Source organism: Trichechus manatus, unplaced genomic scaffold, assembly GCF_000243295.1.
Source record: "Trichechus manatus latirostris isolate Lorelei unplaced genomic scaffold, TriManLat1.0 scaffold00032, whole genome shotgun sequence".
In the NCBI taxonomy this organism is placed as follows: Eukaryota; Metazoa; Chordata; class Mammalia; order Sirenia; family Trichechidae; genus Trichechus; species Trichechus manatus.
The window spans coordinates 9,829,624-9,852,778 of NW_004443968.1; the positions used below are offsets into that span (position 1 = coordinate 9,829,624).

General features: G+C 35.0%; 1 protein-coding gene across 1 annotated transcript in view; it reads right to left on the reverse strand.

The window, feature by feature from the left end:
* Positions 1–23,155, reverse strand: part of KIAA0825 (KIAA0825 ortholog) — a 281,773-nt gene that overhangs the window by 183,606 nt on the left and 75,012 nt on the right. Inside the window, exon 5 of the mRNA XM_023730118.1 lies at positions 19,116–19,785. Coding sequence (XP_023585886.1) covers positions 19,116–19,785 — 670 coding nt within the window. The remainder of the gene's footprint in view (positions 1–19,115; positions 19,786–23,155) is intronic.

The following is a 23,155-nucleotide window of genomic DNA, read 5'->3' on the forward strand; positions in this document are numbered from 1 at the left end:
GTAAAAGACCTGTACAAAGTAAACTACAAGATACTACTGCAAGGAACCAAAAGAAACCTACATAAGTGGAAAAACATACCTTGCTCATGGATAGGAAGACTCAACATTGTGAAAACGTCAATTCTACCCAAAGCGATCTACAGATACAATGCAATCCTGATCCAAATTCCGAAGGCAATTTTTAAGAAGATGGAGAAACAAATCACCAACTTCATATGGAAAAGAAAGAGGCCCCAGATAAGTAAAGCATTACTGAGGAAGAAGAACAAAGTGGGAGGCCTCACACTACCTGATTTTAGAACCTATTATACCACCACAGTAGTCAAAACAGGCTGGTACTGGTACAACAACAGATACGTAGACCAATGGAACAGAATTAAGAATCTAGATGTAAATTCATCCACATATGAGCAGCTGATATTTGACAAAGGCCCAAAGTCCGTTAACTGGGGAAAAGACAGTCTCCTTAACAAATGGTGCCGCCCTAACTGGATATCCATCTGCAAAAAATTGAAACAAGACCCATACCTCACACCATGTACAAAAACTAACTTAAAATGGATCAAAGACCTAAATATAAAATCTAAAACGATAAAGATCATGGAAGAAAATATAGTGACAATGCTAAGAGCCCTAATATATGGTGTAAACAGAATACAAAACATTACTAACAATGCATAAGCACCAGAAGAGAGACTAGATAACCGGGAGCTCCTAAAAATCAAACACTTCTGCTCATCAAAAGACTTCACCAAAAGAGTAGAAAGACAACCTACAGACTGGGAAATAATTTTTGGCTATGACAAATTTGATTAGGGTCTAATCTCTAAAATCTACAAGATACTGCAAAACCTCAACAACAAAATACCAAATAACCCAATTAAAAAATGGGCAAAGGATATGAACAGGCCCTTCACAAAAGAAGACATTCAGGCGGCTAACAGACACAAGAGGAAATGCTCATGATCATTAGCCGTTAGAGAAATGCAAATCAAAACTACAATGAGATACCATCTCACCCCTACAAGGCAAGCAATAATCCAAAAAACATAAAATAATAAATATTGGAGAGGTTGTAGAGAGACTGAAACACTTATACACTGTTGGTGGGAATGTAAAAATGGTAGAACCACTTTGGAAGTTGATTTGGCGCTTCCTTAGAAAGCTAGAAACAGAAGTACCACATGATCCAGCAATCCTACTCCTTGGAATATATCCCCGAGAAATAAAAGCCATCACATGAATAGATATACGCACACCCATGTTCACTGCAGAATTATTCACAACAGCAAAAAGATGGAAACAACCTAGGTGTCCATCAACAGATGAATAGATAAACAAATTATGATATATTCACACAATGGAATACTATGCAATGATAAAGAACAATGATGAATCTTCAAAACATCTCATAACATGAATGAATCTGAGGCATTATGCTGAGCGAAATAAGTCAATCACAAAAGGACAAATATTGTATGAGACCTCTATTATAAGAATTTAAGAAAGGTTTAAACACAGAAGAAAACATTCTTTGATGGTTACAAGGGTGGGGCGGGAGGGAGAGGTGTATTCGCTAATTAGATAGTAGACAAGAATTATCTTAGGTGAAGGGAAGGACAACACACACTACAGGGGAAGTCAGCACAACTGGACTAAACCAAAAACTAAGAAGTTTCCTGAATACCACCCAATGCTCCAAGGGACAGAGTAGCAGGGGCAGGGGTCTGAGGACAGTGGTTTCAGGGGGACATCTAGGTCAATTGGCATAACAAAGTTTATTAAGAAAATGTTCTGCATCCCACTTTGGTGAGTGGCGTCTGGGGTCTTAAAAGCTAGCAAGTGGCCATCTAAGATGCATCAATTGGTCCCAACCTACCTGAAGCAAAGGAGAATGAAGAACACCAAAGACACAAGGAAAGTATTAGCCCAAGAGACAAAAGGGCCACGTAAACCAGAGACTCCGTCAGCCTGGGACCAGAAGATCTAGGGGGTGCCTGGCTACCACCAATGACTGCCCTGACAAGGAACACAACAGAGTCCCTGATGGAGCAGGAGAAAAGTAGGGAGCAGAACTCAAATTCTAGTAAGAAGACCAGACTTAATAGTGTTTCTGAGACTGGAGGGACCCCAGAAGACATGGCCCCTGGACTCTATGTTAGCTCAAAACTAAAACCATTCCTGAAGCCAACTCTTCAGACAAAGATTAGACTAGACTATAAGACATTAAATGATACTTGTGAAGAGTGTGCTTCTTAGCTCAAGTAGATACATGAGTCTAAATGGGTAGCTCCTGCCTGGAGGCGAGATGAGAAGGCAGAAAGGGACAGGAGCTGGTTGAATGGACACGGGAATTCAGGGTGGAAAGGAAAAGTGTGCTGTCACAGTATGGGGAGTGCAACTAGGGTCACACAGTGTGTGTGTATAAAGTTTTGTATGAGAAACTAACTTGAACTATAAACTTTCATTTAAAGCACAATAAAACAACAACGAAAAAGAAATCAAAGGATTCACTGCATTGGGCAAATGAGCTGCAAAAGACCTCTTTAAAGTGTACAAAAGCAAAAATGTCACTTTAAGGACTAAAGTGCTTTCGCATGCGAAAGCTGGACAATGAATAAGGAAGACCAAAGAAGAATCGATGCTTTTGAATTATGGTGTTGGCGAAGAATATAGAATACACCATGGACTGCTGGAAGAATGAACAAATCTGTCTTGGAAGAAGTACAGCCAGAATGCTACTTAGAAGCAAGGATGGCGAGACTTCATCTCACAAATTTTGGACATGTTATCAGGAGGGACCAGTCCCTGGAGAAGGACATCATGCTTGGTAAAGTAGAGGGTCAGTGAAAGAGAAGAAGACCCTCAACGAGATGGACTGACAAAGTGGCTGCAACAATCGGCTCAAGCATACCAGCAATTGTGAGGATGGCGCAAGACAGGGCAGTGTTTCATTCTTATAGGGTCACTATGAGTCCGAACTGACTTGACGGCACCTAACAACAATAATATATATACGTATAAACATATATATATATATCTGTCTGTGTATCTATCTATAACCAAAAAACCAAACCTGCTGCCATCGAGTCAACTCCAACTCATAGCGACCCTATAGGACAGAGTATAACTGCCCCATAGGGTTTCCAAGAAGTGGCTGGTAGATTCAAACTGCTGACCTTTTGATAGCAGACAAATGCTTAACCACTGTGCCACCAGGGCTCCACAATATATATATATATTTCATAGAGGATTAAAATGATGCTTACTCTTACAAGATTTGCTCAAAGTAGAAGAGTTGAAACTAACACCTGAACTCCACTGGGGCATAAATTGTAGCCCCAGAGAACATTCAGTTAGTTGAGACCCATCCTTGGACAGACAACCTCCCTGCCATTGCTATCTTGTCTTGTAAGACTGCTGCTTAATAAACTGCTGCAGCATCAACAACTGTGCCTCTAGACTTATGTCTGGGGTTCCTGAACCCTGGGGACTGCGTTGCCCCTGGGGACTCTTTGCACCATCCAGACTCCTCAAACCCAACGTGACTCATAAGAAACTTGCAAGCAACCTATCCAAGGCCACACAATTGTTAAGTGGCAAAGCTAGAATGCAAAGTCAGCTCTATATGGCCCCAAAGATCCTAACAGCTACAAGATATTGAGCATTCAGTGTCAATCCCTCACCCCCATTCCTGCCCAGGCAAGACAGCAATAGCCTTGACGACCCAGGAGGAGGCAGGAGAGCACAGGGATTTGAATACGTTTTTTTAAAAAACCCAGAATTACAGAATTGAAGTCTAAATGAATACATACATTAATTTAGATATTCATGCTTCTGAATATTTGTAGTTAAATCCCAGTGATTATATTGGTTTTAGAGGGCGGTTTAGAATTTATATATCCAAATTTATATTAGCTTACTCTTTGGCCCAAGAATCTCTTTTCCAGGAAAAAACATTTCAAAGATACTCACACAGGTATACAAAGAAAGAAACTGTGACAACCCTAATATTTATCAATGGAAGTTGGTTAATTAAAATGATATAAAACAATAATAATACAACAGACTAGCTTGCAGCCTATAAAAGAACGATGCAGACCATTCTGTACATATTGATATAATATAGTAAATATAAAAACGAAAACAACCAAAAAATTACAGAGTAACTTAATAGACTGTACATATGTTTGCACACGCATAAGTGTGGAAGGGACCACACCAAACTATTAAGAGGGATTACCTTAGGGTTGGAGGACTAGGGGTGAGGAGGTTGGAGGAGACCTAACACCCTAACACTTTTTACTTTATAGACGTTAAATACACACACAAACACAAACACACATATTTTAAACAATGGGCATGTATTGCTTTTGAGAAGGAAAAAATTAAGATTTTTCTAAACCCAGTGTATCAACAATCTAACAAGATCTATTTAAAATTTAACCATATGCAAATAAATTGTGCTATATCTATATTATGGAATATCATAGCACTGTTGAAAAGGATCTCATGAAAAAGCAAAAAAAGTACATTGAACCACAGTATGTCTAGTGTGATTCCATTTAAAAAAAATTTATATTAATTCTTATATGTGCATCAGAAAAATTATAGAATATTCATCAAAGTGTGAATAGGAGTCGTGACCCTAAGAGACTGGGATTGGAGGGAAGGCAATCTGACGACTTTGACTTTTTTTCATATATCTATTTGATGTTTTAATTTTTATAATGAAAATGCATTACTTTGAAAATTTGTATAATAAACACATTCTTAAAAAAATGTTTTTAGCACATGTCACTGCATTTCATAATTTAAATATTTGATATCATGAAATCAACAAAGGTACCCTGGAAGAAATATCAGATTCAAAAACTTTGTGAAATGTATATTTCTGCATAACTTTAACATTTTTAAATGATGCAGTAAAAACTGCACAAAAAGTTAAAAAATTGTTTAATATATTTTTAAAATCTGTTTTTCTTTTTCTGTCCATTCCCACAGTATAAATCTAGGTCCTCTTCATATAATCTAATTATGGAATGAGCTCCCCATAATATTTCCATGAGCCATCTAAAGGATCTCAATTTCATCATTTCTTTCCTCTTGCTAATACTGAGGAAACAAAATTTCATTTCCACGAATTCATGCTATTTTTGAAGCAAACAAAAACTAGAGCTCCAGAAATGCTCCTGGTGTTCGCTTTGGAAGTGGAGACACCTCTCCTCTGGTCCCAACCCCTCTCCTATCAGAACATAGCACTAGTTTTCTTTTTTAACTGGGAAGGCCCTTAGTGAGGGCCCACTTCCCTACAAATTAGAATGCACGTCCACCCTGATTTAAGGTTGTTAACAGGAATACCTTACCTCCTCTGCTCTAGCTCTTCCCATGGCACTCGCTACTCCTCCATTATCTAACAAAATGTCATTCCTGCATCTAAGCTCTTGCTCATGCCTTGAATCTTCCTTCCCTTCTTGGTTGTCTTTAGAGAAGCCCAATTCAGGGAACTCTCTGATTTCTCTTAAGGGTTCAGAAGGAAGGCTCTGCTACTTGGGAAGGAAATGTAAGCATCTTCCTAAGGAGAAAGAGCCCACTCTACTTTCTCCAAAATTTTGCATCTTCTGGGGAGCTGGGCACGTGTTCAGAGTGCTCAGACCCAGACTTCACCTTCAGTCCAAGGTGGCAGGGCGCTGCAAGGGCATGCTGGGAGAGATGTCTATGACTCTTTCCTGTGTATCAAGGGTTATGATCATAGACATGTACCTAAAATGCGAAGAGACCTAATGGAGAAAGGGCCTCAATTAGATCAGCTTGTGAATCACCCTACTTTCAACACAGCATGTAAACAGAATGTTATTAGAACCCTTAAAAGATCTTAAATAAGGCATTCATTTATAAGGTTGTATTTCTCCAAGTTTTTTGGTTACTAGTAATAGAAGCAAAGTAAAATTGAGCAATAAATGGGATTTCATATAAGACTAAGTAAGGGTTGTTCCAAATGAGTAGAGGGACAATGTACAATAAGTTGGAGGGAAAGCTGTAAAGTGATATTAAATGAAGAATGTTATTTTTGTGAGTGTGCAAATTCTAACTTTTAGATGAAGAGTATTATCAGTAATGTAAAAAGTACAAATCTGTTCTTTCTAAGAAAAATCATAAATCTATATTAGCAGATGCTGCCTTATTATAATTCTCTTACATTTACTATATTCAAAAATAACATTTAGAATTATGTCCACATGATACCAAAAAAGTGAATCTCAGTATTCATTCCATTATATCATGGAGATACCAACTTAAAATACCTTAAAGGCCAATTTTCAAGATCAAGTCAAATAATGGTATGATGATTAAGAGCATAAAGTATGACAGTTTTACCACATCACCAATAAAGATTAGATACTTCAAATTGTGATAAATAAGCAATTCATTTTATGAGTATGAAAGCTAAATTTTGTTCAAATTATTTTAAAATTAATATAAAGGTAACCACAGCTATCTTTTTGTTCAAAGATTAGTTTATTATCTTAAATAAAAAACAAGGAAATAAAACTCTGAATAGTGACTTCAAGTTCTTAAAGGAAAAGGTCTTAATTAAAGATAAACAAACTACATGTAAATAATCAAGTAGAGGATAAACTCTAAAATAATTATCATTTAGCAAAAAATTTTAATTTTTTACAAGTTAAAATTTCAATATAGAAACTGCTATGGTGTGAATAACTCAACCTCATGACATTTCGTATTACTTTTCAGGGTTCAAAAAATTCAGTTAACTATCAGCAGTCAATTTGTTGACTCTGTGGTCCCCAGACAGCGTTTGGTACCACTGGGAAAATACTACTTATGCTCTGACTGCTATTGCACACTTCATAACCTGCTAATTAGCACTTAATTTTCCCTTTACTTAGGGAATAGTGATTATTGCTTTCACCTAATACAACAAAGGACTGCCTTAAACAATCAATTTTAAAAAATTAGCTAATGACCCGTAGACAATACCTATCCCCTCGAGTGCCTTACATATTCCATCAGGATATACTCTGTTAACCACTACCATTTTTCAAGCTCTGTTAGAGATAGTTAACTTTAATGCTAACTTAAGTGGAGGAGAGCCTCTCTGATTATTTAAATAACCATAAAACTTTGAACATTTTGACCTGTGGTATGAAAATTTCAATCATAAGAATTTTTAACTTGCATACTAAATGATTAGGGTGTGGTTTAAAATATTAAACATGAGATGGCAGAAGTAAGATATTAATTCCTATCAAATAGATATTAAAGAGGCAAAGCACAAACAATGGAGGCTAAAGTCTTCCAGCTGTATAGTTTTCACAACTGTAGAGAGGTACTTGGTAAAATGTGACCATTTTTCCATGGTTAAGGAAGTAATCAAAAAAGGTGAAAAGTTTGTTTCTAAATTTTGTTTGTGGTCTTCTATGGCAGATTCTACTCTGGAGACAAAACTTTCTATTAAAAAATACACTTTTTCCTTTATATTTACAAAGGACCCCTGGTGGTGGAGTGGTTAAGAGCTTGCCTGCTAACTCAGAGGTCGGTGGTTTGAACCCACCAGCTGCTCCACAGGAGAAAGATGTGGTAGTCTGCTTCTGTAAAGATTACAGCTTTGGAAACTTTATGGGTAGTTCTTCTCTGTCCTATAGGGTTGCTATGAATCAGAATCAACTCAACTAATGGGTTTTGGTTTTATTTACAGATCAGGGCATGCAATTGTGTTCACAGCATGCAATTGTGTTAAATGTTGTCTCATTTCTACTGAATCATGTAAATGTCATATGGAATATGGATTAATAAAGGTCTATCTCTGGAGAGAATGTAAGCTTATAAGAGGCAGCTCTTCTCTAGTTTTTAACCTGAAAATATGCTGTACTTCATTCAAATAAATCAATTTGAAATGTAAATTTATAAAATCTGGATTGTGATCCTGATAATGAAAGCACCAAAATCTAGATATTCTAGGTGATAACAATGAATTCACAATGTGCACCGAATTTGTGTTTACACGTATATTCACGTATAGTACTTAATATCATATACAGTGACAGAAGCTCAAATAAATGAATATGCACAGAAGCCAAAGTACTTCCTAGTCTCAAAAGAAGAAAGACATTATCTAAATCCGCAAATTCTTATTTCTAATTAAATTTATTTTATAAAAATATTTAACAAACTATCAAAAAATCTTGGCCAAAACAATTAAGATAAGTGAAATAGCAAAATGATTGTACAAAAATTGAAAGGAAAAAAAATCAAACACTTAGACATATAAAATGAGGCAAAAATCCGTTGCCGTCAAGTTGATTCCGACTCATAGCAACCCTATCGAACTGAGTAGAACTGCGCCATATGGTTTCCAAGGAGCACCTGGTGGATTCAAACTGCTGACCTTTTGGTTAGCAGCCGTAGCTCTTAACCACTACGCCACCAGGGTTTCCAAAATAAGCCAAGGGAATGTAAATCTTTGCCAAATGACCCAATCAAACAATTTCCTAATTTTGGTTGTGGCACATGGTAATCGACTGAAAGGTCCAAAGAAGTCATACATTTGAAAAAAAAAATATGGAAAAACCAAAGACTTAATACTTACACAGATAAAAACAGAAGCATTTTAGGTTTGGGTTAAATCAGATATGAAGTAGTTTAATGAAATAAAAATAAGGAAACTCAGCAACTGTGCATAAGGAAATTTTAAGGAGTAAATTTTCAAAGCAGTACATGGGGATATACATGCATAAATCCCATTAGCAATAATAGGTTCCTCTGATCTTGGTGATGGTGATATTCACTATTAAGTGGTGCCATAACTATTTTAACCATCCTGTATTTACGACAGTTTCCATATACTTGATCTCTCCTGAAGACAGTGAACTTAAAAGTAGTGTTATTCTTTCTTTTACATTTACTAATGACATATTTGGTCTTATAGGGATTAGTCACGGATTGACCCTTTTATATGTCTCACTGTGGTGTGTAATTTTTTTTAATAACTGTATCTTTAAAATAAATAGTACTGCTGGATACAATCACAAATTTCCTAAAACTGCAAAAGGCAACTTAATATTTCTGCATAGCAGCTGTAATACACAATATTGCACAGAACTAAATTATTACAAACAGTGCCAGCAGTTTTCTATACACAGTACTTAAGATAATTATAAAAAATCATCTTCATTACTTCTTGCTAGTATTTTTTTTAATAGTTTAATTTGGATAGGTTTTAAAATACATTCAAATCACACAGATATAATTACTGTAAACTCAAGAAGCTCTAAAATGTTCCCTACCAAATCCCTTTGACCCTGTTAATGTCCGTTCCCTGTTAATCTAACGCAAACATTGTTTGTAGTGTGCATTTGTTATAGAATATGAAAAAAAAGGGGGTGGGGGGTGGGAGGAAATCCCTTAACAGTTGTTATTGATTCCAGCATTTACCGACTGAGAGTTAAGTGCTGTTTACAAAACAGAACAGATGCAGATGCTGACAAAAAGGTAAACAATTGTTGCATGGCTTCCTGCCAGATTCTGAACCGATACATTAAACTCCACGTGAAGCACATTTCCCCTATGGATTGCACTTATTGCCACTTCATTTCCTATGTGGTCTGTCTCTCTATTGCTGTGCCTGGCACTAAGCTATTTCCAGTTCCTTGCTGACCCCTGAGGCCTGGTGCTACCACACACAGCCATTAGAGAAGGGAATTGCATGTGTCTGACACGGCCTGAAACCAATTATTTGATATTTTCTTCAGAATGATGCCCAACTCTGCTGGGAATGAGCAATCATGAAATAATTTACCTCCTGATTTAATTTTTTCCTGCACAAATTAGTTGTAGACTGAGCTGGCTATACACAGCGGCCTGTGACACAGCTCTGTCTTATCAAGATGATACTTCAAATGAAGCAAGGGGGTCTGAATTGAATAGGTTGTTGGGGAATCCTGCTTTAAAGAGGCATTGACAAACTTATCAGATATACTGATTACAGGTACTCTCTGCTGATTGAAAATGACAGAACCTTAAAGAACTATCACAGCAGCAGAGAAGACCACAAGGATGCAAACCTTATGAGGGTGTTTAATGTTTTTAAACACCTGGCTCATTTCTGGCTCCCTTTTTGAAAGCTTGGGACATGATCAAAATGTAATGAAAAATAAAATAAATAAACACATTGGTTCATGACTGAGGAACTGCCACTAACTTAGTGTTAAATAACTTTGTCTTTAGATATAGTCATAAATGTCAAGGAAGTATGTACTTTTCTGTAACAAATCCCTACAAGTGCCCTTTTATACAAGTATAAGGACTTATGCTTTACATTTTGTTATCTGTATGGTCACAGAAACCAAGCAAAACACTAGATTATCACCGATCAATAAACGTAGAAAGAGTGTATAATTTGCATGTTTAATCTGAATAATGTGCATATCAAAGAAAAAAGATTTAAGGCCAACTGTTTAAGCTCAATAAAGACAACCCAAGTGTCTTTAGAGGGACTCACTGAACATAAAGCTTCAACTAAATCTGTGCAGTAATAACTTGTCCATAAAATCAAGGATTTTCCTCATTTTGAGACACTTATTCCACATTAGATTTTAGCTATTCAGTCTTAAAGGGGCTGTGGTTGCTGCCTCTTCCTATTTCTCTTCAGGGTCCAGAGTCTGCTGACCAGACCCCTATACCGACAACTGTGAACTTCATGGCTTTTGTGACTACGACTGAGAAGAATTAAAAGAAAAATACCCATTAAAAGAACAGCTACTTCAAATGGCTGAAGGAGTACATGTTTTATTGTGCTACAAAAAAAGAACATTAACAAAGATAATTATAACTGATTTCAGTACAGTTTGGAAAAAAGATGTAAGAAGGTACCATAAAGCAATTTTACAATATTGCTTTCTCTGACAATGATCATCATAAAATTTGGAGGCAATTTCTCTCCTTTTCAGGATAGGTATTTGGCAAACCTGGGTGTCCACTCCAATAATTACAATTAAGTGTGCCTTCTGCTAATGGAAATGCTAGCACTGAATTTTAAATTTAAAGTAATTCCTAACTTAAAGGGCAAACAATATAAAGCCAGCTATTTTAAAATCAGCTCAGTATGATTATATTATAGAATTCTAAAACATTAAAACTTCATATTATTTAGTCTTTTTTATTTCATTGGTATCATAATTCCAAAGGCCTTATTAGAGTCTCTTCTCGTCTCTGATTAGCACTTACCTGCTAATTTGGGTGCTTCCTATTGTTCTGTTACGGAAGAGATTAAACTAGCAGTAGGGAAAACTACACCTTCCCTAAATAATAGACAAGGGGGTTTTCTGTTTCTACTCAATGTCAAAAAAGAAGCTGCAAAAGCAAACATTGATAAGTTTTGCTTTTGATTGAAGCAACATATTGTACTACATTTTAAATAACTTTTCATTTCCTTACATGTGCAATTTTAGATCTCCATTTAGATAAGCTAACCACACAAGTTCTTACAAGTGTTTTGATAAGACTAGAAGCAAATTAAAAATATATGTATAAACAGAGGAATAGAACTTCAGTTTCAAGAATGGCAGAGGCAAAAGAATCCATAATGTTTTTTAAACATTTTACCCAAAGCTAAGGATTATTTTCTCATTTCCACATATAGGGGATAGATGAGTCTCTCAAAGCTACCAATAGTCTCTCCTGTATAAATTCCTGTGCAGAAATACCAGCCCATACTCAAAAAATGCTACTTTAGACAAACAAATATAGTCCCAGGTACAAAAAGCATTTTTACAATTCCCCCATAAGGTCAAAACAAACAGGTAGAGATATTAAATGACAAATACTTTAAGGCAGGAGGTATGTTCTATACCAAATATTTGACTTCATAGATACGACACTGATGGTAAAATATTTTCATACTTTTACATAAATAATTCTGTTACATCATAATGCATATTATCCAAATTGATTTTCATAATAAATAATTTTGTGCAGGAACAATTATAATTCCCAGTCTCCAGTTTAAAAGATTCCATTTTAAAAGAATCTTAGCAATGTTTGTTTGCTTATTAAACTTTTCTTCTTTAAGTTTTATGAAAAAAGTATGTTGAGTACTAATAACTAATCAATGGTCACATATCACATATTCTGAGAACCTGAGAAGAAACATGTTAATTAAACAATATTCAACACTTATAGTAGTCCATTGGAAAAATATGTTAAACAAGAATTTAGGGATTCATGACCTATAAATGTCTTTATATAAAACAACAGAACTAAGCATTTATATTAATCATCATGTTCATAAATCAAAATATACAACATGAAGAATTTTAACAGACAGGGAAAAGAAGAAGCCAAAAAAGTTTTAGGAAGGTGGCAAGTGATGTAGCCACTCACTTTCTATAGTACATAAACTTCTGCATTGCAACAACCTCATATATATTATTTGTCCACATTCTTTATTCAATATAGAATAGTTGCAATATAAGTTTGGAACCCTGGTGGCACAACAGTTATGCATTCAGATGCTAACCGAGAAGTTTGTGATTCGAACCCACCTAGCTGCTCCAAGGGAGAAAGACCTGGTGACCTGCTTCCATAAAGATTATAGCCTAGAAAACCCTATGGGTAAGTTCCACTCTGTCACATGGGGTTGCTATGAGTTGAAAATAGACTCAATGGCAAACAACAACAACAGAATAATTTTGACTTTTTGTAAATGATTTTTTCCAATCATTTTCATTCTATTCTTAACATGTTACTTTAACATATTTTTAAATAGACAATTTCTTTTTCCAGGTCAAAAGATGAGGTTTTAAAAATCTCAATATTTTAATCCAGTTTTTAGTTTTTTACTTTTCCAAGTGTTACTGAATAGCTAATAAGGTATATAAATTTCAAATTGACCTATAACCCCTCATGAGAAACCAAAGAGTAAGTCATTTTTATTTCTACTCTTAGTATTTGACTGTCATAATAGGAGGATATAGCAAGTGAAATATTCCTTCCACCCTTGGAAAGAACACACAGGTGTTCTGAGGAAGGAGGAAGTAGATAATTGAGTGCAATTTAGTGTTTGCTAATTGTTTCTATATAAAAGCAAACATATTATGAAAATTAAATTGCATCCACCTTCTTTCTCATGGAATATACTTTCCATTCGTCTTGCCCTACAGTCTTTAGAACAATGGTTCCAAGGCCTCGGAACATTTAATAGGGAACAATTAGGTCAGAAAAAGAGTCCATGCCATAGAAAATATGTTTTAGATGAATAAAGACATGCACATCTCACATACTTTGGACATGTTATCAGGAGGGACCAGTCCCTGGCGAAGCACATCATGCTTGGTAAAGAAGAAAGTTAGGGAAAAGAGGAAGACCCTCAATTAGATGGATTGACACAGTGGCTCCAACAATGGGCTCAAGCCTAACAACTTTAACGAGGATGGTGCAGGATCGGGCAGTGTTCTGTTGTATGTAGGGTCACAATGAGTTGGAACCGACTCAATGGCACCTAACAACAACAACACAGGCACGTATAATGCTACACATCTACGCAAGTGCATAATACACAGCCTCCCCTCACACATGCACATCTAGTCATTTTTCCCATAGTTTTTAATCAAATAAATAGTCACAGGTGATACAAACTTTAGTAGGAAGAACATAAAACAAAATACTACTCCTTAAGGAAAAAAAAATTCTAGTGTCAGGCTTTCCACTTATTTTCTCAGGCAGCACTGAGGTACAGAGAGAAGATGCTTCTCTTCTAATCTTATTTCTGCCTCCGCTAATTTTCTTTGTTAAAAAAATGCTTTAGTTTTTTCACCCATAAAACTAGGATTAGACTTGCTGCACTTCCTAATTTCTGGGTGGTGATGCAGCAAAGTCAAATGAACAAACAAAAAATGTGGAAGCGTTTTGCAAACACAATGCTAACTAATAATAGTAAAAAGGGTCACAAACCTGGCAATAACTTGCTCAACTATTTCAGTAATTTAGTTACTTTTAGCTTAACTCTGGTAAAAAAAGTGTAAATGTGACCAGTTTACTTGCATCTCTAGGAATAAAATGGGATTCTGCATCTAGATATATATTTTTTTAATTAAGGAATTATACTTAACTCACCTTTGCAAGATTTTATTATTGAACAACTGTCTGCTTTATAGGCCTAATTCTGAGGCTTTCATTTTCTACTTATACAAGGATTTATATAGATCCAGAGATGCCTTATGAGAAAAAATATTGTGCTTGCCTGCTGGCTACAGCTTGCAGAAATGAGCTGGTTCTTCTCTAGGCAAAAACGTAAGTCAGATTCTACGCTTTCATTAAAAAATTCCTGTCTTGCTTGTTTACATACATGCTAAGGAAAATGATACGGATTTCTTTTCAGTCAACAATACAGAATAACTGCTGTGTTTCCAGTCTTGCTTGTGACCTGAATTTTCAATTATCTGATTAAAAATGCTTCTGTTAAAAAAAAACAAAACAAAAAACTTGGTTATAAAATCAAAGGAGAACTCCAAAAAAGAATTACTAGGAATAGCTTCAGAAATAAGATGGTAGGAGAGACTTCACACATCTTGGTTTTGCTTAATTATCACCCCCTACCCCACCCACCTTGTTATTGTTGTTGTTAGGTGCCAGGGAGTTGATCTGGACTCATATCGACCCCATGTGACAGGGCAGAACTGCCCCATAGGGTTTTCCAAGCTGTAATCTTTTAGAGAGAAGATAGCCAGGTCTTTCCTCTGCAGAGCCACTGGGCGAGTCTGAACCGCCAACCTTATACCCCATTGAAAAATGCAACCACAGTATGCAGGCAGTTCTTACATTGTTACTTTCAAGTTTCACTTGGGGGAAAAAGATCACAGATAAAGATCTAAAGGAGTCTTTTGTATCTGCTACTGTGGCATACAAAGTCATATGCTTAGTTAAGCCACTATAGTAGCAAAAGTGAGCGGAATCCTCAGTGAGGTAGATTGACACAATAGCCATGACAATGGCCTCAAGCATACCAAGAATCATGAAGATGGCACAGGACCAGACAACATCTCGTTCTGTCATACATAAAGTCACCATGAGTCGGGGTTGACCCCAAGGCAACTAACAATAACTGTAAGAAAAAAAAAGAAAAGAAAAGTGGTGGCAGTTTCCAGTGATAAACTGTAGGCATAAACTTTGGTTGTGGGATGATTAACAGAGTCACTTAGAGAGTCAAAAAAAGTTTAGAGTTAAAAAGGTCTTTGCTGTCAGTTGCCTTTGAGTCAGTTCTGACTCATGGCGACCCCATGTGTGTCACAGTAGAACTGTGCTCTGTAGGGTTTTCAGTGGCTGATTTTTTTGGAAGTAGATCACCAGGTCTTTCTTCCGACGCACCTCTGGGTGAATGCAAGCTTCAAACCTTTCAGTTAGCAGTTGAACACATTAATGTTTACAACACCCAGGGACTCCAAAAAGGTCTTTAGATATTATCTAATACAACCATTTCATTTAATAGATTAGAACAATTCAAAGAGGTTAGATGACTTGGCTAAAGTCAGGGCCAACATACTTGACTCACAGTCAAGTGCACTTTTCACCTTCTAAGAGCAAAGTAATTGTAAACAAGAAGTATCCAGGTATTTCATTAGAAAATAGCAACTGTTACGAAGCAGTGGGGAAAAAAAGCTGATCAATAGTATCATTTATTGGTATTTTCAACAGTGGTACAGCAAAAGACATTGAAAATATATTATTTTGAAGGAATTTGTGCTAACTGAAGAAAGGTATTACTTTCTCTAATGAAAATTTTTTTTTCATTTACTGTTTTATATTACTTGAAATTCCAATTTCTACTAGCGTGGCATTAGAAAACAAAACGCATAATGGTCACCAGAGGTCTAATGGAGATCTTTACCTCCGTCTCAGGAGCACAAAGGATGCAACAGGGTGAAGAGATGCTTTATCCTTCTACAAGACTTAGTCATTTCTACAACCATCCTCTCTCATACCAATGCTTCTTTTTATATGCTCTTTGCATGCTGGGCTCAATATATTTCTTCACCTTTCCATGAGATCATCACCCAGCTGGTCAGACTAACAACTCCACCACTGCTGTTCATAGTACAGAAGGAGGAATGGCTACTTTGGGAAGTGGAGAGAGAGTAGGGTGATTTTTGACTGGCTTTCTTTCCAGTTTTGATCTGTGCCTCACTAGTCAAAAAGTCCATCTTCTCTATCTATATGGGATCAACAACTTGATAGCTAGGAAGCCATGGGGTCCATGAGTCTATGTTAATGGGGGAGGAATAACTCAGAAAAGGAGGGTGAGAATGGTTGCACAACTCAAAGAACGTAATCAATGTCACTGAACTGTACATGTAGAAACTGTTGAATTGGTGTATGTTTTGCTGTGTATATTCTCAACAACAAAAAATTAATCATATATTAAAAAAAAATCCATCTTCTCTTTGGTTTGAGGGACTTCTTTACCCTGAAGGGCCTTTTCATCCCCCATCCCTTGTGTTGTTGTGGTTAGGTGTTGTCAAGTTGGTTCTGACTCATAGTGACCTCATGTACAACAGAACAAAATGCTGTCTGGTCCTGTGTCATCCTCACAATCTTTGCTATGTTTGAGTCCATTGTTACCTTCCTTAAATAAAACAGCAAGGGACTTTGCAAAGGAAGTGGCTTTAGAGGCCACTAGGTCCAACCTCTCACTCACTGCAGATTTTTAGAAACCTTTTAAATATTCAAAGGCATCTACCTAGGGATGGATTAACCAGCAAGCAAGGTATGCATAGGCTTAATTATGTTTACTTACTAATCTGTAGTGCTACAATTTCACATGGGTTTCACCACATCAAAGCTGTAGTAAAAACAGGTGAAATTGTAGCTCTACTGATTAGTCAGTAAGCACAAGTAAGCCCGTGCATACTTTGCTTATTGAGTAATCCGATCCTGCATGTATCATATTCTCTTAAGTCTTTCCCATTCAAACTAAAAATAGTTGCAAGAAAAATTCAGGTTAGGATCTACAGGAACCATGAAATTTACCCTACGATTGAAATCTCCTCATTGCATTTTTTTCATATTTAAAACACAAAGGATTTATTTCAGCGAAATTTACTACAAATAAACAATCCTCCTTTTTTCCCCAGACACTGAGAAAAGTAACTTCTGTTAAATCCCAAAGGAACTGTAATGTTAACAGTAAGATTAATTTGATCATTTAACCACGCCAAATACAGATTACAGAAAAATGTTACAATGTAAGAATGGCATTGGTTCTTTTAAAATGAAGATGACGCGAGGGTTCGAACCGCCTACCTTTCGGTTACCAGCCAAGCACTTAACTGTTTGTGCCAGCAGGGCTCCTTTTGGTCATGGCAGCTGCTCATTAAAGCTGAACTAAATCCGTTTTCAGGCAGCCCACTTAAACAATATTGTTTGAAATTTCTTTAACAGTAGACAAAGGATTTAATCTTACACTTTGAGACAAGATCTGACCAACAGCACAGTGGTCTTGGAGTTAGAAAGTCCTGACTCTGAATATGAATCCTGACTGCATACAACAAGACACTGAGCAAGTTAATCTTTCTAAGCTTCAGTTTCCTTGTTCATGAAATTAGGATAAAAAGGCATGGGATGTACTCAGCACCATGCCTGACATATGAAAAATACTCAATAAGTGCTTTATACCAAAGTTCAGATAAAGGAGCTTGAGAAACGTCAGTGCATCTAGACTTGTGGAAAATATGGGAAAATTTTGGTGTTAAAAGTCGACATGCTTAGTTTTCTCTCACGAATGGGAAAACACCTCAATATCAGCCCTAAAGACTCCATAGCAACTTACAAATATTTTCAACCGTACGGATCTTTTCTTCTGTTATAAACTATATTTAGCACATATAAAACTTACATATTGAAAACACTTTACAAGTAAGTAGGAATTTATTTAGAGAATATAAAAATTTTAGAAAACAAGTGCAGCCTCAAAATGCATTTAAAAATTTATGTGTTAATTAAAATGAATGTCCATTTGCTTTGAAAAAAATTATAATGGTACTAAATTAACTGATTTTGATTTTGTATTCTGCCATAACCAAAACTTGGCTGATGCATCTCTGTTCTGTGACGTGATGTAGTTTCCTGAGAAACATAATTTTTTAAAAAATAAAACAGTAAATTACTTGAAAATTGATATAGTAGTTTGGGACTCTGGCATTTTATTAAAGGAATACAAATATAGTGAGTTGTGGAAATTTTAAAAAATGATCATAAATTTAAAGATCCATAAAATTATTAAATGATAATTTTTAAACACTTAACAAACAATATAATTTACAAACCTATTTAGAAATATACCTCAGAGTTTTATGCAAAAGCATGCCTAATCATAATTATCAAAATAATTACATTTTTCACCTGACTTGTCTTCACTAGTGGTACACTAAACCATGACAGAGAAAAGTTTATTACACCACAATAATTTCCTCCCTTTTTTCTTTATTATTTAAATAAATTTAGGAATTTTTGTAGCATCTTTTATTTGTACACATTCTTAAAGAAAAAAAATAGAGGGATATTAAAAATTAACTATGGTTCAAATGCTATACTTCCTAACCAATTACAATGTAGAATTTTATAATTAATGCTTTAAAGTTGTTCCTTATTGGAATTGGTTGACTAAAACGTGATACTTTTTAAACTTCCAATTTTAGTTAATGCAAATATAAACAAATTTCCAACAAGTATTCTTTTTACCTAATAATGGTTGGGCCTTAGGACATACAATGGGTTAAAAATTATACTTATGAAAGAGTTTCACCCATTACTTTACTACTCATCATATGCAATCAAAACAAACAAAAAAAAATTTGCAATATTTTTGGCTTACATTTCCAATATTTTTAATAACTTAAAAGGGAGGAAAAACACTTCTATTACTATACTTACAGAGAAAGAAAAACACTTGCATAAGAGAAACAGGTACTGTAAATTTTTATATTTATTTTCTGACTTATGTTAAAGTTTGCAATGCAATTTAACCAAAAAGAAAAATCTTAGAAAATTAAAGCTATCAACTGCTTAAGTTAAACCAAACAGAAATTTTAAATGTCACTAACCCAAAGCATGCACTGCTCCTCTATGCTTGCTGGAGCTCTTGCTTGTTTTAACCACACGAACAGCTTTTTCTTTGAACCGCAGCTCACAAAATTTTTCAAGAAATTTTGCCATTTCTTCTGTAACAGTATTCAGGTAGGTTTCTTTAATGAATTTCACTGTTGAGGATGGAGCTAAAATTTCATGTAGTGTGTTAAAATCCTCTTGTATCATTGAGTACAACTTAAGCATTGCACTTTGGTATCCATGAACCATTAAGTCTAAATTTGATTCTCTGCTGTAAGAAGGAAAGCAGTTTTGCAGAAGGTTAGCCAAAAGTTTATCCTGTATGTTTTGGTACTTGACTATAACTTCTGATTCTGGATAAAGGAACAAGAGTCGTTGTATGCACTGATTTTTCAATAAAATTTTCTGCTGTGAATTGTTTATTTCATTATGGCTTTGTAGTTTGTTCACCAAGAAGCGTCGAAGATGCAGTCTTATGTCATTCCATATAGACTTTACATCCATAGAGGAAGGATCTTCAACAGAATGAAGAGAAGTCTTAGAGAGGAAATGGAAAGATGTCCCACTTAGAGTAGATGGGAATGAAATGCTGCTCTGACAGGAGAGGCCCCAAAGTAAATCCAGTATCATTTCTTCTTGATTTTGTTCATTCTTCAACAAATCCTGCTAACAAAAGTAAATTATAACATTAGAAATATGATTAACTGTCAGAGTAACAGAAAAAAAAGATTTCTACAGTCATAAACAACTTCATAATAATTTATTTCAATTTAGAATCAATACTACCATGCTCTTCAAGGATTTTTTTTCATTTGAAATTTAATCAATTCAGACATCTTAGAACGTTAGCTTTCAGGTCTTTTATATTTTGTAAGCCCAGCTGATGAATTATCCTCTTAATTAGATTTCTAGACATATAGTTTTTGCACTTTGTTACCCACCCCCAATATAGCCTGAGCTGTATGAAAGCTGCAGTTCAAAAGTTCTAAATAAAAATCTATTGAAATTTGTTCCTAAGACAAAATAAATTCAAGATCATGCCCCTAATTAATTCCTGGCAGATAATTTTCATGCCGGAATGGGTATATTTATTATTGTAAAATCCCAAATGAACATACAATGCTTTAAAGTCATTCTATAATAAAGCAGAGACCTTTAAATATAGTATGTGCCTAGGGGTTACTAATAGATGCCATCCTGAGAAATAAACTTTATTTAACACATTTAAAGATTTTTTACTTTCATTTAAATTCCTTTTTGAGAATCACATTAAGAAACAGCTTACTTTGAAAATTAATCTGAGAATATTTCAATTCTCTCTAAAGAAATAAGTAACTCAAAATGGGAAAAAAATAATCTCAGAATTAGTCCCCAAAAGATGGTATGAAATTATTCCTTTATACTTTCTGTGCTGAGAGAAACCTATGGTAAGTTTAATTAAGAATGGTAAATGGGCTAAAAAATACCTTCTTGGACTTTGAATTATATGCACACACACATTCTTCTTACATGCTGACTTTCCTAATTATGTCTATTTCAGCTAATATTAAAATTTCATATTCTCAAAGAAGAAACAAGCTGATTAGAAGAGAAATGGAAGCAAGGTTCAAGTGGCATAAAATCAAGCTGGCTTTAAAATTTCTTATTGACAAATATACCATAGGTATGTGTGATTCAAAATTATGAACAACTCCTAGACTAATTCCAGGAATTAGCTCTCATTCTAAGCATTTCAATGTCTCATTTAATGTTCTCTCTGTAACTAACACTTAATAGCTATATAGTGTTTTATTACATAAAAAGCACTTTTCCAGACATTTCTGGTTTATTCATAATGAAAACCGTGACATATTTAAATCCCCAATTTACACAAAAGGACACTATAACTTAGCGTGCTTAAGTGACTTTCCAAAAGTCACATGATAATAAGCAACAGCCAAGAATGAACCCCTGGCTTCATTCTTCTAGTCCATATTCTCTCTAACACACTCTAGAGATCCACGAAGTGCACATGACTTTTCTGTGACTGGTTTCTCATTCTTTCCTTCCCTGCTTCCCTTCCCCTCCTCTGCCTCTGTCTCTATGTCTCTCTCTCTCTTTCTCTCCCCCTCTATTTAGTTCTTTTGATACTTCCAGAACAGGTCAGCATTATGGTAAAAATTCTATAAAGCAAATGAGTAATATTAGTGCCTCAGCCTTACATTTCTTTAAATTGGCCAGTAACTGTAAATATTTGATCAAGCAAAGAATAATAGATTACAGAGGTTTAAAATGTGTTTAGTATGATTGCTTAAATTTTGAAAACGATGTCAGTACAATCGTCCAAATGAGGACCTCTGTTTTTTATTGAAATAGCCAAATAATTAACAGAGAAAGAATTTCTGTGGAAAAAAATAAATGTATGAAAAATGCTGTCAAGTTTGACACTTTTAGTAGGTAAAAACTTGATAATAAGGTCATTTTAATCTAGATCTGTTTTAAAACATGTTTCATTCCTGAAAATAACACAATCAATTATGTAAAAAAATCTAGGTCTGGAACAAACTTATCAGTTTAATGAATTTGAGCAAAACTAAGGTGGCCTTTGCCTTGCAGTGAATACAGAATGACTTATGTGTGACAGATTAAAAGATAATTAAAAGCTTTTGCTTTTAATTAAATGAGAAAGCATTATTACATCAATATTAATGAAATTCAATACACATGGCTTTTAATAGAAATTAAGAAATAACTATATCCATATTTATTCTTCAAGGCTCCACCTTCAGGAGATAATGGGTGAGAGGATTTTCTTAAAAGAACAAGGCTTCAGGGCACATAGCCTTCCTTTCTCTTCCTTTTATTAATTTGTAAACATTAAAGAGACATCTGTAATAATAACAACGGCCAAAAACTATTTTCATCTGATTCTGTCATCCTAAGCCATCTACAACCTCAAGATATTTTCCACATCTGCCTTAATCAATGTTTGATGTTTAGACAAAAACAGTTCCTTTTTTTCCCCTAAATTAAATTAAAACCATATCTATTTAACTACAGAAATAACTGCTTTTTAACAATTGTGCAGTTTCCCTGGGAAACTATTTTTGCAAACTAGCTCTCCTAACAGATACAGGTGTAATAAAATAAATGTTCTTATTATTGAAGACTCCAAACTTTCTCTAACATAGAGGCTGGTCAGTATCAAGAATGATCAATGTAATAATTCTCCATCAATTAACTGCAGTCTTGTATAAATTACTGGCTCAATTGAAAAGCACTGGTATAAGTGCAGGCTGAGAAGGAAAGGAGGGAATGATAGAGACCGATTCATAGATAGACTCCACGGAGGTCTTATCATGCTGAATACTGAGCATTGAGAGAGTAAATATGAGGGGACACAAACTGTAATAAATATAAACTTGTCTGATGGATTACTGAAGAAATTCTATAAGGCGTTTGGAGTGGAGAAAGATGTTCCAACATTTATAAATATGGAATTACTTATACTTTCTTTAAATTCAAATTTCATCAAGGTTATTTGCTTCATGTGTTACTGATTGGTCATTTTGTGGAACACAGGGAATATAAACTTAGTTATGCACGCTACTTAACCTGAGAAAAACACTAGTGCCATAGGCTTGAATAAAAATATCCTAAGGGGGGAAAAAAGATATAGGTTTTGAAATCCTGACAGTATTTACTGAACGGTAAAGATAGAAACTTTTTAAAAAAATGCTGCAACCTCATCAATCAACATTTTGTCGTACTAATGGGGTATACATCAACACATTTTGTGGTGTTGATATGGTATGCATCAAACCACAAATCACCCAAGGATTATAATATTTAATCTACACTTACACAAAGCTTCATTTTACTGATAAAAATCGTAATAAAAAATAAAAACAAATAGCTCACTGTATTCTATTAGGGATATAAGAACAAAACAAAACAAAGGCTCAAACCCCTAGATATGACAAGGTAATATGGTCACTAAAATAAATATGTTCATATAGAAACTGTATGAAGTATATTCCCTGTTTACCCACCCCAC